We start from the raw sequence: 14,665 nt of genomic DNA, 5'->3' as shown, positions 1-14,665 counted from the left end.
ATCAACAGGAAATCATATTTATTTTGCACTGTATTGTAACAAAAAATGACACCTTTTTCCTCCCCGTTATTCTTTTTAAAAATTGTCAATGGTAGCATTGTAATTAATTTAGAAATTAACTTTCACACCATGGATTGGATGACATTTACTAGGCAGACTTTGTTTACAGTGTGGTTTGCCAGTGCCTTCCCCAGTCATCTTCCCTTTACCCCCAGCAAGCTGGGTACTCATTTTACCGACCTAGGAAGGATGGAAGGCTGAGTCAACCTTGAGCCGGCTACCTGAAACCAATTTCCATTGGGATCGAACTCAGGTCGTGAGCAGAGCTTGGACTGCAGTACTGCAGTTTACCACTGTGTCACGAGGCTCATAGGGTTGCCATATATTGAAAGCAACTTGATGGCATTTAACGCACACAAAAAGGATAATACAGAAAAGATAAATCTTTTATTGTAAATGTGGATTATCCAGAGGGTCGATTTTAGGAATAAATATGGATTAAATTCTGCCAGTTTATCCTAGCACCCTGACCTCAATGTGTATATCATCAATAGTTCATGAAGTTGAACAAGCAAAAGTTTCATTACATGATCAGTGGTAGATGGCTAAAAAAAACAGACACATTCTTTTCAGTAAAATTACAAAAAGTAAAATTATACAATCTGAACAATACGGAACAACATTTTCCTGAATGGAACTGAAAGTGACAGTTCCATAGGACTATAATATGTCAAACATTACCTGTCATATTTCTATTATATTTTTTATCCTCCTCTTCCTCCAAGGAGCTCAGGGTAGCCATATTGAGGGGGGGGGAGGGTATCAGCAATGCCATAAAAGCATTTATTTCCTAAAATCTGGGATCCAGTAAATCCCATATTGATTTAAGGTGACCATATAGGAAGATGTTTGCAAAGATACCAGGATTCTGATCAGTTCTTGAGGTGTCAATAAAATTCAAGCTAGTTCATCTTCAGGTCAAAACAAATAAGATTCTAGGTCTATGGCTGGATCATTCTAGCATTCTGGGGTCTCCACTTTAGTTCAAGGCCACATAAGGATGGGGGGAGTTAACTCTCCCCCGCTCATAACTGAACTGGTTGAAAACAACTTTTTCATGCGGGGGGGGGGGGCATGAAAACAGTGAAAAACTGCAGGGAGGAAGGTTTAAAGCCCTTATCCCCTCCCTGTGCAGTCCTTATCCAAATTGAGGCCCCATCAATAAATCTAATAGTCAATATGGCCCCATCTGCAGATACTTAAATCCGTAGACTGGGGCCACATTTGGACTAGGGAGATGTCTCAGAAAACTCAGGGGACCCGCTAGATTCGAAGAAAAATCTAAAAAGTGAAAAAGGGGGTTAAATCCCCCCAAAATAAAGGAGAATTGTCTGCAGGCAGGTGGGGAAAGTAGGAGCTGCTGCCACTGCTGCCTCCATGGCCCCATCAGATAGTTCCACTGCAGGCAGGCGGGGGAGAAGCAGGAGCCAGTGTCTCAAATACTTTTGTGAAGCAAAAATACCGCACATGTTTTGGTCCCAAACATACTTTCCTGGCACATCTACTATATCTCTGGACTAAGTGTAGATAAAATGAAGAAGAATGTCCTAATTACCCACAAGAACTTTAAGTTACAATATGTATTAGAATACTAGTTTGTGGGCAAGGGAAAAAACCTCAAATTTGTTCAAACTGTGATTAGATCAAAGCCTTCCTAAACCAAGAAGTCTTCTGTCTTGGCTCTGTACACTAGGGGAAAAGGGAAAGTGCAAGAGCCCAAGAATAAACGTGTTGTTGTTGCCAAAATCTGAGTTAGTTTGTGACATCTGAATATGGCCCTGAACAAATTCAAACATAATGTTTTCACACTGCTATCACCTCATCCACAAGATTATGAAGTGAATCATAGATACAACATGAATTGGATGTAGCATTATTTATAAATCCAGGCTGTGTTGTGAACAACTTCATTTGCTGTCAGATGCTGTAGTATACAGATCCAGCAATTCTGCTTCTGAGAATTTTTAATTGTGGCATACCTGCACATAAAAGCAATGGGCAAAGACTACCAAGTGCATAATATCAAATAAGAATAGAACTTTAGATAATTATTTAAAGAAATATATGGGTTAAACTTTATTTTGACTTTGTATAGCCCCTCTTATTAGTACAGCCTGTCCTATTCCACAATACATGAACAATAAAGTATACAGCACATAATTTAGTCCCTATGTGCTTTCTCACACAATGGACAACTATATAAGCACCACAAAAATATTCTAAAATAAATGCAAGGTTGGTCATATTAATAAAGTTTAAATTCATATATAGAAGGAAACAGTAATTTTACATTAGTCAATCATGCACTCTTATTGATAAATGGAAAATCAAATGACAAGGCATGTGTAGTTTTTAACACATAAAACTAAAGTTTTAAGAAAAATAACTTATTCCATGCTTTTAAAAAAATCAGCTTTCTTTATAGTCACAAAATCTACTAGATGTTTTACCAGTGAAGGAAGACAAGCTGAAAGAAGGTGGTTCTTGTTCGATCACGGAAGATGAATTTGTACAGAGCACCCTTGGCTCAGACAACAGTGAAAATTCCTTATGAAAAAGAACAAGGTCTACATGCACTCTTGGCTGCGAAGTGCTCTCAAATTAAATCAGTTTGAAGTGGTTTTCATTAAGATGGATTGAGTGTGGCATCGTGAGAAACACTTTATCAAATGTAGTGTTTTACTTAGTGATTAACTATATTCCAGTTGATGAAGCTCTCCAAATCCTTCGTAATCCCGCCACTCCAATAAACATTTAATGAGCATATAAGTTCAAAAAGCCTAGCAGAGGATTTAAACCTTCAATCTTGTTTTTATTTACTCTGCGAACTCAATTTCTCTCTTCAAGTTAAGAATGCTATTGCTTGAAGCTCATCTGTTGCCCTGGTAAAATTAAGTGCCCTTCACAGTTCAAATTAAAATATATGGTTTCAGATTTCCATTTTTTCCATAGACAAAATATATAGTTTGGGAATTTTATGAAAAAGATGACTAATTTGTAACAGCTATTCTTTATCCAACCTTTCCTTTAGGAAAACAAGATTTGAAAAAGCCAGCAAACAACAGCAATAAAGTTATACTAGAGCTGGTTATTTTCTATGTATTATTCAAGCAGTTACTTGACCCATTGGGTTTATAAGAAAACTAATTGGCAACTGAAGCTTTCCACTATATTTAATCCTTTTTCTAGAAACAAAGATAACAACAAGATAATTTTATGTTTGCTTATGAAGTATCTTCTTTGAATGACTTGTGTTGAAAATGCAAGGCAGCTTCTAGATTATGCAGGTAAATGGTATATACAAAACACTGGGTAGCTATTTCTACAATGTCATATTATATTAACTGTTGGAAGTATATACTAAATTTTCTGTGCTCTGGTGGAACATTTGAAATTGTACAGTAAGGTAACAATTATTCTTGCATGGGTCGTATCAACAATGAATCCTATGCAAATAGGATCATAGGCATTGTTTCTTCCAGAGGTTTTTTCAAGTATTATATATAATACAGTGAGAAGTTTTCTCATAGACACTAACCTCTATCAGGTCTGTCATCAAGTACTTTCAAATTATATGGAACAAGAGAGAAAAAAAGAATTCTAACTGTGAATTCCTATTCCTGAAAGAGGGCGTTCTAAAACCTTCAGGGTTGCCCCTCCTTCAGGAGAAGAAGGCAGGTCCAGCTTGCAGACTCTTCACTGAAGAACATCTCTCTCTCTAAATGGCTCTGAAGAACATCTCTCTCTCTAAATGGTATGATACTGAACCCAGAACTGGAATTGAACCCAGGAGTCTCTGCCTACCCACATGTAGCCTGCTGTTCAGAAGAAGAGGTTAATCACTTGGAAATGACAGTGGAGGGTCAAATGCCCTCCTGACTTTTTAAAATAGTCATTCATAGTAAGAATTCCTTAGTTTTTGCAAAAGAGGAAGGAGGGCATTCTAAAATCTTTGGGGCATGAGAGACTCCAGGAATGACATAAATAATGCCTTAGTCTTTCTGATACTAGAAGTTCTGTCCAGGTAAAACTGAAGAGCCCTCCAGACATCAAACTTGTGAAAATTTGATCTTGTTTTTGAACGTCTAAACCACCTCTTGTGACCTATGAAATAAGGATTATCTTTGGGATAATCAAGAGGTCCCGTCTTCCCAGGGTAAAAACATACACAGGTTTAGATTAGCAGATAGTACTCCCAGTTCTGAAACTCACCTAACTGATGTGATGGCTACTAGGAAGGGAGGTTTGAAAGTCAAATCATTCAAGATAATTTTGGCCCTGGGTTCAAAGTGTAGCCCCGTTAAGGCTGATGCTAACATGTTGGTAGGGAAAAGGGAAGAAGGAAAAAGAAATATAGGATGAGGAAATATTTTTTTTAAATGGAAAGAGAAGAACCTAAGTAAATAAAAATCTAGTAAAGCTGACCCCTATAGAGCTCAACTCAAACTCTACTTCCTAGCCATGAGGCACACCTTTTTTTGGAGGGAATAGTCCCTCTACAGAGAGGAGTCTGTAATTCACAAGATGGCCCTGCCTCCTTCTCCTAAGAATTCTAGAATGCCCTCCTGTCTCTTCTGAGAAATCATAGCAAAATTCATTTAAAAATTATGTCTCACCTCTCCAACACTATGTTGGAGGAGGCTTACAATAAAATCAAACAATAAAATACCATCGATAAATACTACAGAACTCAGTATAAGAGAGCCATACAGTAAAATTCTAAAGAAGAAACAGGAAGTGAGCCAAATGCTTGACCAAATAGCTGCTCCTGAAAGGAGGTCAGGGAGGGGGGCATATGGACATTCAATGAAAAGGTATTCAAGACAAGGGGACCAACAGCAGGAAAGGTTCTCCCTTGTGGCAACCCCTTCACTTCACTCAGAGGAAGGACGCACAGGAGAGCCTGCCGTGATTATTTCAGTGTTTAGGCTAGATAGTTTACATGACATAACACAAACATTCCTGATTCATTCTTGATTATAACTCAACAGGTACTCCTTCCCACATTACTTAGGGAGGGGCTGTGGCTCTGTGGCAGAGCATCTGCTTTGCATGCAGAAAGTCCTAGGTTCAATCCCCAGAATCTCCAGTTAAAAGGATCAGCTAGTGGATGATATGAAAGACCACTGCCTGAGACCCTGGAAAGCGGCTGCCAGTCTGAGTAGACAATACTGATGGTCTGATTTAGCATAATGCAATTCATGTGCATGTGTTCAAAATTCCAGTACACTAGTCTACCGTTTTCATACTTTATGATCCTGCTACTGCTGAATTGGCACTAGGAAGAAGCTGATATCATAATACAGGAAAAATCCAGAGGGGGCTGTTTGGGGAATAGGGACTGAATGGAGCTGCCTAATCCTCAAATTCAAGGTAGAAGCCTCCCAGCAGCACTACAAATTTATAATGGGGAATAAATGCAGCTTACAGAGCTGAGGTAGGCAATCTGGTTTTCTGGAGTGCCAGAAAAAGCACAGTGCCTACCTGTGAAAATCTTGGTATGTCAGCAAACAAATGGGGGGAGGGAGAGATTAACAAGCAGACACACTGGGAACAAACTGAGCCCCAGCAGCCACAGCCAGCACTTCAAGGGCAACTCTTAGTCCCTTGGTTAGAGAACTTGCCCTATGTACTGAGCAAAAGGTTTTGGCTTGCCACCATTTGGAACATATGCCAGGGGTCCAGAAGGAATTTTATACACAGCTTCCTTTTCATCTTAGCAGTGCAGTACTAAAAATTGACTTACATCTCTGGCTTTCCCATAGAAGGCCTCTTGAAAAGCAGCCTCTAGTGATCCAATAAAAAATACTGGATGGCAGTCGCCGTATCTGTTTGAATATCAAAATGTTTCCATTAAAATATCATTTGACTTCTTTCTAAAGACAATGCAATAATGACATCCCACATACGGCAATATTTAAAAGATTTGTCTTGCAGCCTTTGGAGACTTGATAGCTCAGTCAACATAAGCAAAAGAATTTTTCTTACACGATAAGAACTGAAAAACAAATTAATTTCAAGCAGGATTTCTCAGTGACCAGGGGTATTGAAAAGAACTGAATCCCAGTTGAAATTTACTTCTGAAGACACTTGAGTCCTATGCCAGTAGAACCTGCTGGAGCCATTAGTGAAAATTAAAAGCATAGCATTAGTGATTCTATTTTCTCACCTATGCTCTTATGAGGCCACTGAGTGAGACTGCCTAGAGCTTTGGGGTTGGGCGTCACCTATATGCAGATGGCATCCAGCTCTATATTTCATTATCCATTATTTCATTTCATTCAGAGGTGTCCACCTTGGTTCTGAACTGGTGCTTTAAGGCTGTGGTTACGTGGCTAAGGCAGAACAAACTGAAGCTGAATCCAGGCTAAACAGCGGTAATGCTGGCCTAGAAGGCTGATATTCTAGAGGGACAATCCACTTGTCCTAGAGGGAGTAATGTTGGATTTTCAGAGCAGGTTAAGAGCTTGGAGGCGCTCATGGACCCTGCCTTGCTGTTTGAAAAGCAGGTTGCCATGATGGCCAGGAATGCCTTCTATCAGCTGCATCTGATTTGCCAATTTTCTCCTTACAGAGACTCAGCAGATCTGGCCATGCTGATTTATGCTTCTGTAACCCCTCAATTGGATTACTGCAATACACTTTACGTGGGGCTGCCCTTGAAGACAACCCAGAAACTACAACTGGTCAAGAATGTGGCAGTCCAACTAGCTGCTGGGAACATATGTTGCCCATTTTGAAAAAGCTTCACTGGCTACCAGTCTGTTTCCAAGTTCAATTCAAGGTGCTTTAAAGCCCTTCACGAACCACATATTTGAAGGAACATCTTCTTCCATATGTCCCTGGATGCGAACTACTGTTGCTAATCAGCCATCTGTTGGCTATCCGCCACTTAGGATGGACATCTGGCATTGACCAGAGTCCGGCCCTTTCCATCGTGGTTCTGGCTCTGTGGAATGGGCTCCCTGAAGAGGTGAGAGGAGCCCCCTCTTCGGAGATATTCAGGAGGTATTGCAAGGCCTGCCTGTTTGCCAGAGCATTTGAGGGTGTTTGAACAGCAGACATCTCTTATGGGGGGAGGGATTTGGAGGCTTATTTTTTATCTTTGTTTTTTGTTGGGGATGTTTTATTTATTATTATAAGCTGCCTTGAACTAAGAGGAAAGAAGGGATATAACTGTTTTAATAAAATAAAATAGACAATAAACCTTCTCAGAAGGCTTTGCTCAAAAGCAGTATTGCCCATCTTGTAGTAGTGTATGTAGGTATGTTCTGAAACACAGCTCTTTGAGGCTAATGGAAGAGGATGAGTTGCAAAGAAGGCTGATCTGGACCCTGCTACTCACTTTCTTAACCCCTTCACTCTTTCAGGATGTTGCTTTTTATCACATCAGAGTTCAATGGAAACAGTCTAGCGAACTGAAAAGGTCACTGCTACTTCCAGATATAAGTTTACAGCCTTCGTCTGAGGACAACCCTACTATCCCTGTGCAGCAGGGTTGCCAGGTCCCCCCTGGGCACAGACGGGGGATGAGGGGGTAGGGTTGCCAGATTCAGGTTGGGAAACTCCTGGAGATTTGGGGATACAGCCTGGGGAGGACAGGGACCTCAGTGGGGTACAATGCCATACAGTTCACCCTACAAAGCATCCATTTGATGTGGGGGAACTGATCTCTGTGGTCTGGGGAGCCACAGGTCCCACCTGGAAGCTGGCATCCCTACTGTGCAGACTGCCATATACAGGAAAAGATCAACATGAGTAGCCATGTTAGTCTGTCACTAGCAGTAGAAAAGTGTAGGAATCCAGTAGTGGCTTAAAGACTAACAAAATTTCTGGCAGGGTATGAGCTTTCGTGAGGTTATACCCTGACAGAAATTTTGTTAGTCTTTAAGGTGCTACTGGACTCCTACTCTTTTCTATATACAGGGAAAGAGAGCCTTTAAATAATATGCATACCACTGGCTACTCATCTATTCCACCTCAAAACCATGGCCATTTTGAAATCCAGCTCAAGAAGCATATAACTTGTCAAAATATTGTCGAAGGCTTTCACGGTCAGAGTTCATTGGTTCTTGTAGGTTATCCGGGCTATGTGACTCCTCTGAAGATGCCTGCCACAGCTGCTGGCGAAACGTCAGGAAAGAAAATACCAAGACCACGGTCACACAGCCCGGATAACCTACAAGAACCATATAACTTGTCGCCTAAACCTTTGATATATAAAGGGTTGGGTGCACCTAATATCACTGTTCTCTTCAGCTCCTCTCTTTCTGAAGATGCATTCAGTCAGCCCATTCATGTCACACTTCTATGCGGATTTCATTTTAGACAGTGCTCCTCACTAATGGATGCTTATTTGTACATGCTAGAAAAAATACATTGGAAGCCTTCACTGTCATGTGTCAACTGTGAAATAAATTTTGCACAATTCCAGTAAGAGTGACAGCTTTCACTTTAGGATATCCATCAGTTTCTTCCTCTCTTGCTATGGAAGACAGAGAAGTAGATTCTGCAAAGAGCTTACTATTTTAAGTTTTTATCATTATATTTTTACTTCAACTTTTACTTTTACAAATACTTCATGAAATATAATTTGCATACTATTTCTACATTAAGGGTTCATGCATATAGGAAATGTATAGTTGCAAACCTAACCTTGAAGAAAATTCTGCAGTGAACTGTAATAAGGCATCTCCTTCATTTTCAGTGTTGTCTGGCACTAAAAAAGGAGAGGAAAATATTAGAATACACTAACACATGATTTTAAAGCATTCGTCTTCATTACTTCCTTCATTCAACTTCTGCACTATTGTAAGAACTTGTTAGGAACCCTTAACAAAGGGAACAAATTTTACTGGAGCTCAGTGATAAGACTGTTCTTTGGACAAAATGAATTTGCAGATAGTTCTAGGAAGATAAAGAAGATAATATTAGTTTCCCTATTCAAATTGCTGCTATTTTACCAATATAATTAGAAGACTGTAAGCAATTACTATTTGCAAAAAATGTAAGTGGCTGATTAGATTTCAGCATTCTTCTGAAATTCCAATATAAACTAACAAAAACATGTGCTAAACTTTTCATAGAAAATAAGAAGTAAAATAAATAATTCAACCAAGTAGCCCAGTGGATAGAGCCGGAATTAAGATTTTAGTCTGGAAGACCATAGTTCAAACCGAGAGATTTGAGATACCTAATCCCTTGAAGCAATCTGATTTTCAGAGGAAAACCAACATCAATCTGTCCGTCACACACACTTTCTAACTCAGTTTTTTTGTTGTCTACTTTGTATATTCTTCTGGAATGTAAACCTAACACCAATTTTTATTTTTATTTTTGCTCGGGAGGAATCTTTACAATTGTATTAGCTGCAATTTGCAAACTTTGTAACAATCATATCTTGTAAGAAGCCCTACCCATCCATAATACAAAACAAAGCAAAACTGACATAATTTCTTGTAGGCCCCATCTTCCACCACATTCATGATGAGGTAGTGAGTAGAGTCCACACCTCCTGTATTCTAGTAAGGAGAGGAATGAAGGCTTCATACTGAAAGATGATGGAACAAAGTTGCCAACCTCTTGGGGGGGGGGTTGAAGGTCTCTTAGAATGACAACTGATCTCCAGACAACAGAGATCAGTTTCCCTGTAGAAAATGGCTACTTTGGTGAGTGCACTCTATGGCATTATACCCTACTGAGATCCCTCCTCTCCCCAAACCCTGCCCTCCCCAGGCTCCACTCCCATATCTCCAGGAATTTCCCAAATCAAAGTTGGCAACCCTAGTTAGCACACAGATTTTCCTTCTCTTTGGTTGGAAGCAGAGGAAAGTTTCCTTTTTGCAAAACAAATTATATTCTGTCCCTTTTTGCAAAGGAACATTTCCTATGTCAAACGTATTCAGAAGATAAAAATGTACTGATATATTTGAATTTTGGCTTCAAGGTTTAACCACATTCCTAGGTCCTGCTTAAATCATTTTTCCATAACAGTCTACCTGAATAATTTCCAGCCTTTATTTTGTGTCCAGTTTTCATGCAATAATATTGTGGTGCTATAATACTATGTCCTGTCCAGAAAAACTGAATAGGCATACTGGGAGATGGGGGGGCAGGGAACACAGGTTAAAAGATGCTAAGATCACTTATAGAAGACCTACTTAAAACCTAATGTTGGTCCTAAAAGGAGAACTTGAAGGATGAGGAATAAACACAGCAAAGCATACTCTTGCAGCTGATAGCAGTAATACATGTCATTAACTTCCAGAGACTTTCTGGCTACAGACAGTGTGTTGGAGAAGAAATAATCTTAAATACTGGACTGAGTGGGTCCCTGAGAGTGAAACTTACATATAATAAACTCCTTCAATAGATCGTTTTCCATTATTTAATATCCCATCTATAAATCGTGGTCATCTCTACCATTCAATGGGGAAAAAGTCTTCCTGGGCCCAATAATGCCACTACTATCAGACTTAAAATCTTCATGAATCAACCTTGAGCATTTTATCAAGTGCAAATTTTAAAATATGTTTGATATTATTGATTTCTACTACAATCACCATTATTTGCTTTATAATTTCTATAATTTCTCCCAGGATATTTCCCCTCATAACTTACTCAAAATGGAAGCTATTCTCTGAGGAAGAGTTGCACCCAGTTTACATTTATACTTGGTGGCATTCTCATGTCCCCTTTTCCTCTCATTTTGGATAGATGACATTACCAGTGAAAGCAAACACAGAAAAAAAATACACTGGATTAGATCCCAAGACTCCCTTCCATGAAGTATTTGTCCATCAACTGAAAAGAAAGGAGTGAATGGATTCAGCTTTGCAGGAAAGAATCACTAGCTCCTGAACACTATATCCTCAGAGATTTACAAAAACAACACAGGGCAACCAAAGAGTATCACTTATAACTCTAGCTGTACTTAATGTTACATTATTGATGGCATAAGGGATTACTTACTCATTGGAGATTTCCTCTGTGCCGATGATGCCATGCCAAACATCTCTCCATCATCCACTCCAAACTCTGTAGCATCTTCAAAGTCATCTCCATCACTGTCACTAACCATGTGTACATCTGTGCATGGCTAGTTAAAAAATTATACCAAACAAATGCATATTTCAGTATCAGTAGCTTTCGATATCGAAGTATAAAAATGAGCTATTCTGAAGCCTAGTACCCCTGAGGAAATTTCACACACACTGTAGTTTGAATAATGTAGACATTTATTTGCTTCACTAAAATGATAATGCCAAGAGAATTTCTGCAATTCTGTGTGTTATGTGTGATTAAAGTTTCAAACGATGGATCCATTTCTGATGGGAAAAGGAAGGTGTGTATGATTTAAGAGAGATAATTTTCTCTCCATTTCAGCAACTGAGGCATGTGGCACAGTCTAGCAACCCATTCTTGAGAATTTGGGAGAAAGTGCTTAGGAGGAGGCGTGACCTCTCTGCCAGTGGAAGTGCGTGTAATCACGAGATTACACGCACTTATGCTGGCGGGGAGGGTGGCTCTGCTGGCGCCCAAGCGCTGCGGAGCCGCACCACGCCCCTGCGCCAACGCGGCCTCTCCATGGCACAGGCCACGGCATAGAGTGGCCGCACCGGCGCAGGGGGGCGTTCCTGGGGCAGGGGGAGGAGCCCCTGGTTAGACGGCTTCCTATCCCCGTTCGGCTGGGTACAGCCTCGCTGTTCTCTATGGGGCGAAAGGCCCCGTTGAAACAAAAAAAAGCCGCTGCGCCTCTTCCCCACCGTCTGCGTACGCCATCAGCTCAGGAATTGGCTGTAAGAAAAGCATTTATATCTAACCATCTAATTACTTCAATGAGACTCTTAAAAAATTATTCACTTCAGCCTCACCTCTGGCAAAAGTTGCTCAATAACAACATGGAATTTATATTTTAGCTTACAATTTTCAACTAAATGTATTATAAGAGTTTTGTTTTAATTTCCCTTTTTCTCCCTTCAATCAACATATTCAAACAGCAATTATTATGTTATTGTATGAATCAAACTTGGGAGGGAAGGCAGCATGGTATAGCCCGATCTCATCAGATCTTGGAAGCTAAGCAGGGTTAGCCTGATTAGTATTTGAATGGAAAACCACCAAGGAATACCAGCATTGTTGTGCAGAGGAAGGCACTTGCAAACCACCTCTATTAGTCTCTTGCCTTGAAAACCCCATAAGGGGTCACCATAAGTTGGCTGCGACTTGAGGGCACTTTACACACACACACACATACATGAATCAAACTCAGTGCTATATGCTTTAATTTGGGAAACAAATTCAGCTTCCGTCTAGGCTTAAAGATGTATGCCTTAATCAACAGATAGATTTAATGTTGTTGTTTTTTTACCTCTTCTGACTGTTCTCTGGTTTGTGTTGGTGAGGATCTTCTTCCAACTGTAAGTCGGTGGCAAGGATAAGAGATCCCAGACGCTGCTAGAGTAATCTGAAAACAAGACATAAACCACTGCATTATATGTCTGATTGGCATATTTTTGATGAACACATACTATAGTGGACTTCAGTTAACAAAAATTAAAAAGTAAGAAAGAGAAATTTGAATTATTCCAGGCAAGAAAGCTGTTATGCAAAAACTGACTAGGCGAAGAATAAGCATTGCTGTAATACTGGAAATAATTCCATAGTTTACTCCTATTAAATGGTACATAGGCACGCCCCAAATCATGCCATTTGTTCTACCAACATACCCTTTTCTTTGCCCCCCCCCCTTGAAAAAAATTAACTTAGTACAGGCTACCGTTTTGTCCTCCTAGTTTACATTCATTTTAAAAGCCACCAATGTAATAGTACAATGGGTAGTAAGAGCCATCTTGAACCATGAGGAAAGGTAGTGTATAAATGTGTCAATAAATAAAATACAAAATAGTAAGAGGCTGGAAGAAGATTCTGGCACAGGGCAGCAACTGTTCTTACCAACATAAGGCAGAGGTAGAAATGAGACAACCAGAGTCAACAACATGCTAATGCATCACTGCTAACTGGCTAGAAAGGTCTACCACAAATTATTACTATTAACAGGTTTAGACCAGGATTAATAAATTCTCTTCAGGGAGTCTGAGATATTAGATTGTAGAACCAACCACAGCAATTGTGAAGAGGCCTGAGTCATTCAAGGGAAATAATATATATTTTTAATCTGAAGCATCTCTACCCCCCACCTTTCCACTCTCTGTGACCAGGGAAATTTACAATATATAAAAATCAATATTTTTAACATTAATATAACACAAAATTAAGACAATTGAAAAGCTAAAAACATCAACAGGAAAAACAGGAAGCATAATTAAGTGGAAGTTACTGCAGGCTCAAGAAAAAATAATAATCTTCATCTACTGTCTGAATATTAACATCAGTACCAAGCAAACAACTGTTGATAAACCATTCCATAGGTAGAGCACTGCCATGTAAAAGTTTTATAATTTTGGCTCTCACCATGGGAAAGACCATCTCTATAGTTTGGATCCTTCAGTTAGCAGAAAGCAAATTTCTTCCCTTCTACCTGCTGCAGCAACTCTACAATACCACCCCCACCCCCACCCCCACACACGAATGCTACTTCTGGAAAATGCCCCAGGAACAGCATGGGGGGAGGAGTCCAAAGTCTGCAGTGAGAGGGAGGAGTTGGTGAAAATCACCCCTCCTTCCATCAGTGGAAATCCTCTGTGGGTCCAACCCTTACTAATACCAGAAGACAAAGGCAACCAGGTGAGGACCTCGGAAGAAGGATACAAGAAAGATGTCCATGGAAACAAAGACCTTAAGATACCTTTGTTCCCATTTTATATGTTAAAGCTAACACTTCAAATTACACCCCATCACTAATTGGAATTCAATACAGTTGAAATACGCTAGTTATGGCTGAACTGCCTAATTGTGTTCTGAACCAACCAAGTTTTTTAATAGTCTTCAAAGATAGTCCCACATTTAATTAAGGCTTTATGATAATATAACCTAGATATGATCAGAGTCTGGATAACGATAAAGAGGCCATCATTTTCAAAAAGTTAGTGAAAAGTTTTTGAGCCACTTCAGTTTGGATTGATGAGGCTGGATCTAGAAGCATCCCAAACCACAACCTTGTTGCTTAAGGGGGAGGGCAACACCACCTTTCACACCTTGAGTAACACCTTCCTGTGCTGTCAGTCCACAAACAAACACCGCATAAATCTTGTCTGGGTACAGCTTCAGCATATTGGCCCTCATGTAGTCTATTACCAACTTCAAGCACACTTTCCATCTCTGAATCTGAGTAAAAGGACAAACAGAGTTTACGGCCATCAGCAGACTAATGGTATTTCATCCCAAACCTGCAAACAACATCCCTACAGGTTTAAAACATTGCAGGGAAAAGAAAAGAACCCTAAGGTACTCTAGAACAAGGAACAGAGCAAAATTTCCACCATCAATAAGAAACAATTTTTAGAAGCTACCTGTGAGTTAGAAGTAGAACCACTAGAGCAACTCTCAATTCTATGTGTAGATGCTAAAGCTCTCTGATGAGTGAGTTCATCTTAAACATAGGGAAACCTATACCTGTGCAGAAGGCATATTTGCAAACATGTGC

The 14,665-nt window shown here is 39.8% G+C and overlaps 1 protein-coding gene across 1 annotated transcript in view; it reads right to left on the bottom strand.

Moving 5' to 3' along the window:
• The window catches only part of FAF1 (Fas associated factor 1), a 243,967-nt gene that overhangs the window by 86,533 nt on the left and 142,769 nt on the right, over positions 1-14,665 (bottom strand). The window contains exons 9-12 of the mRNA XM_056844462.1: positions 12,431-12,526; positions 11,032-11,158; positions 8,716-8,779; positions 5,807-5,888 (exon numbers count right to left, since the gene is read on the bottom strand). Coding sequence (XP_056700440.1) covers positions 5,807-5,888; positions 8,716-8,779; positions 11,032-11,158; positions 12,431-12,526 — 369 coding nt within the window. The remainder of the gene's footprint in view (positions 1-5,806; positions 5,889-8,715; positions 8,780-11,031; positions 11,159-12,430; positions 12,527-14,665) is intronic.

This window comes from Euleptes europaea, chromosome 2 (genome assembly GCF_029931775.1).
Source record: "Euleptes europaea isolate rEulEur1 chromosome 2, rEulEur1.hap1, whole genome shotgun sequence".
NCBI classification, from domain to species: Eukaryota; Metazoa; Chordata; class Lepidosauria; order Squamata; family Sphaerodactylidae; genus Euleptes; species Euleptes europaea.
The sequence above is the reverse complement of the archived record's forward strand: the minus strand, read 5'-3'. Positions and strand labels throughout refer to the sequence as shown.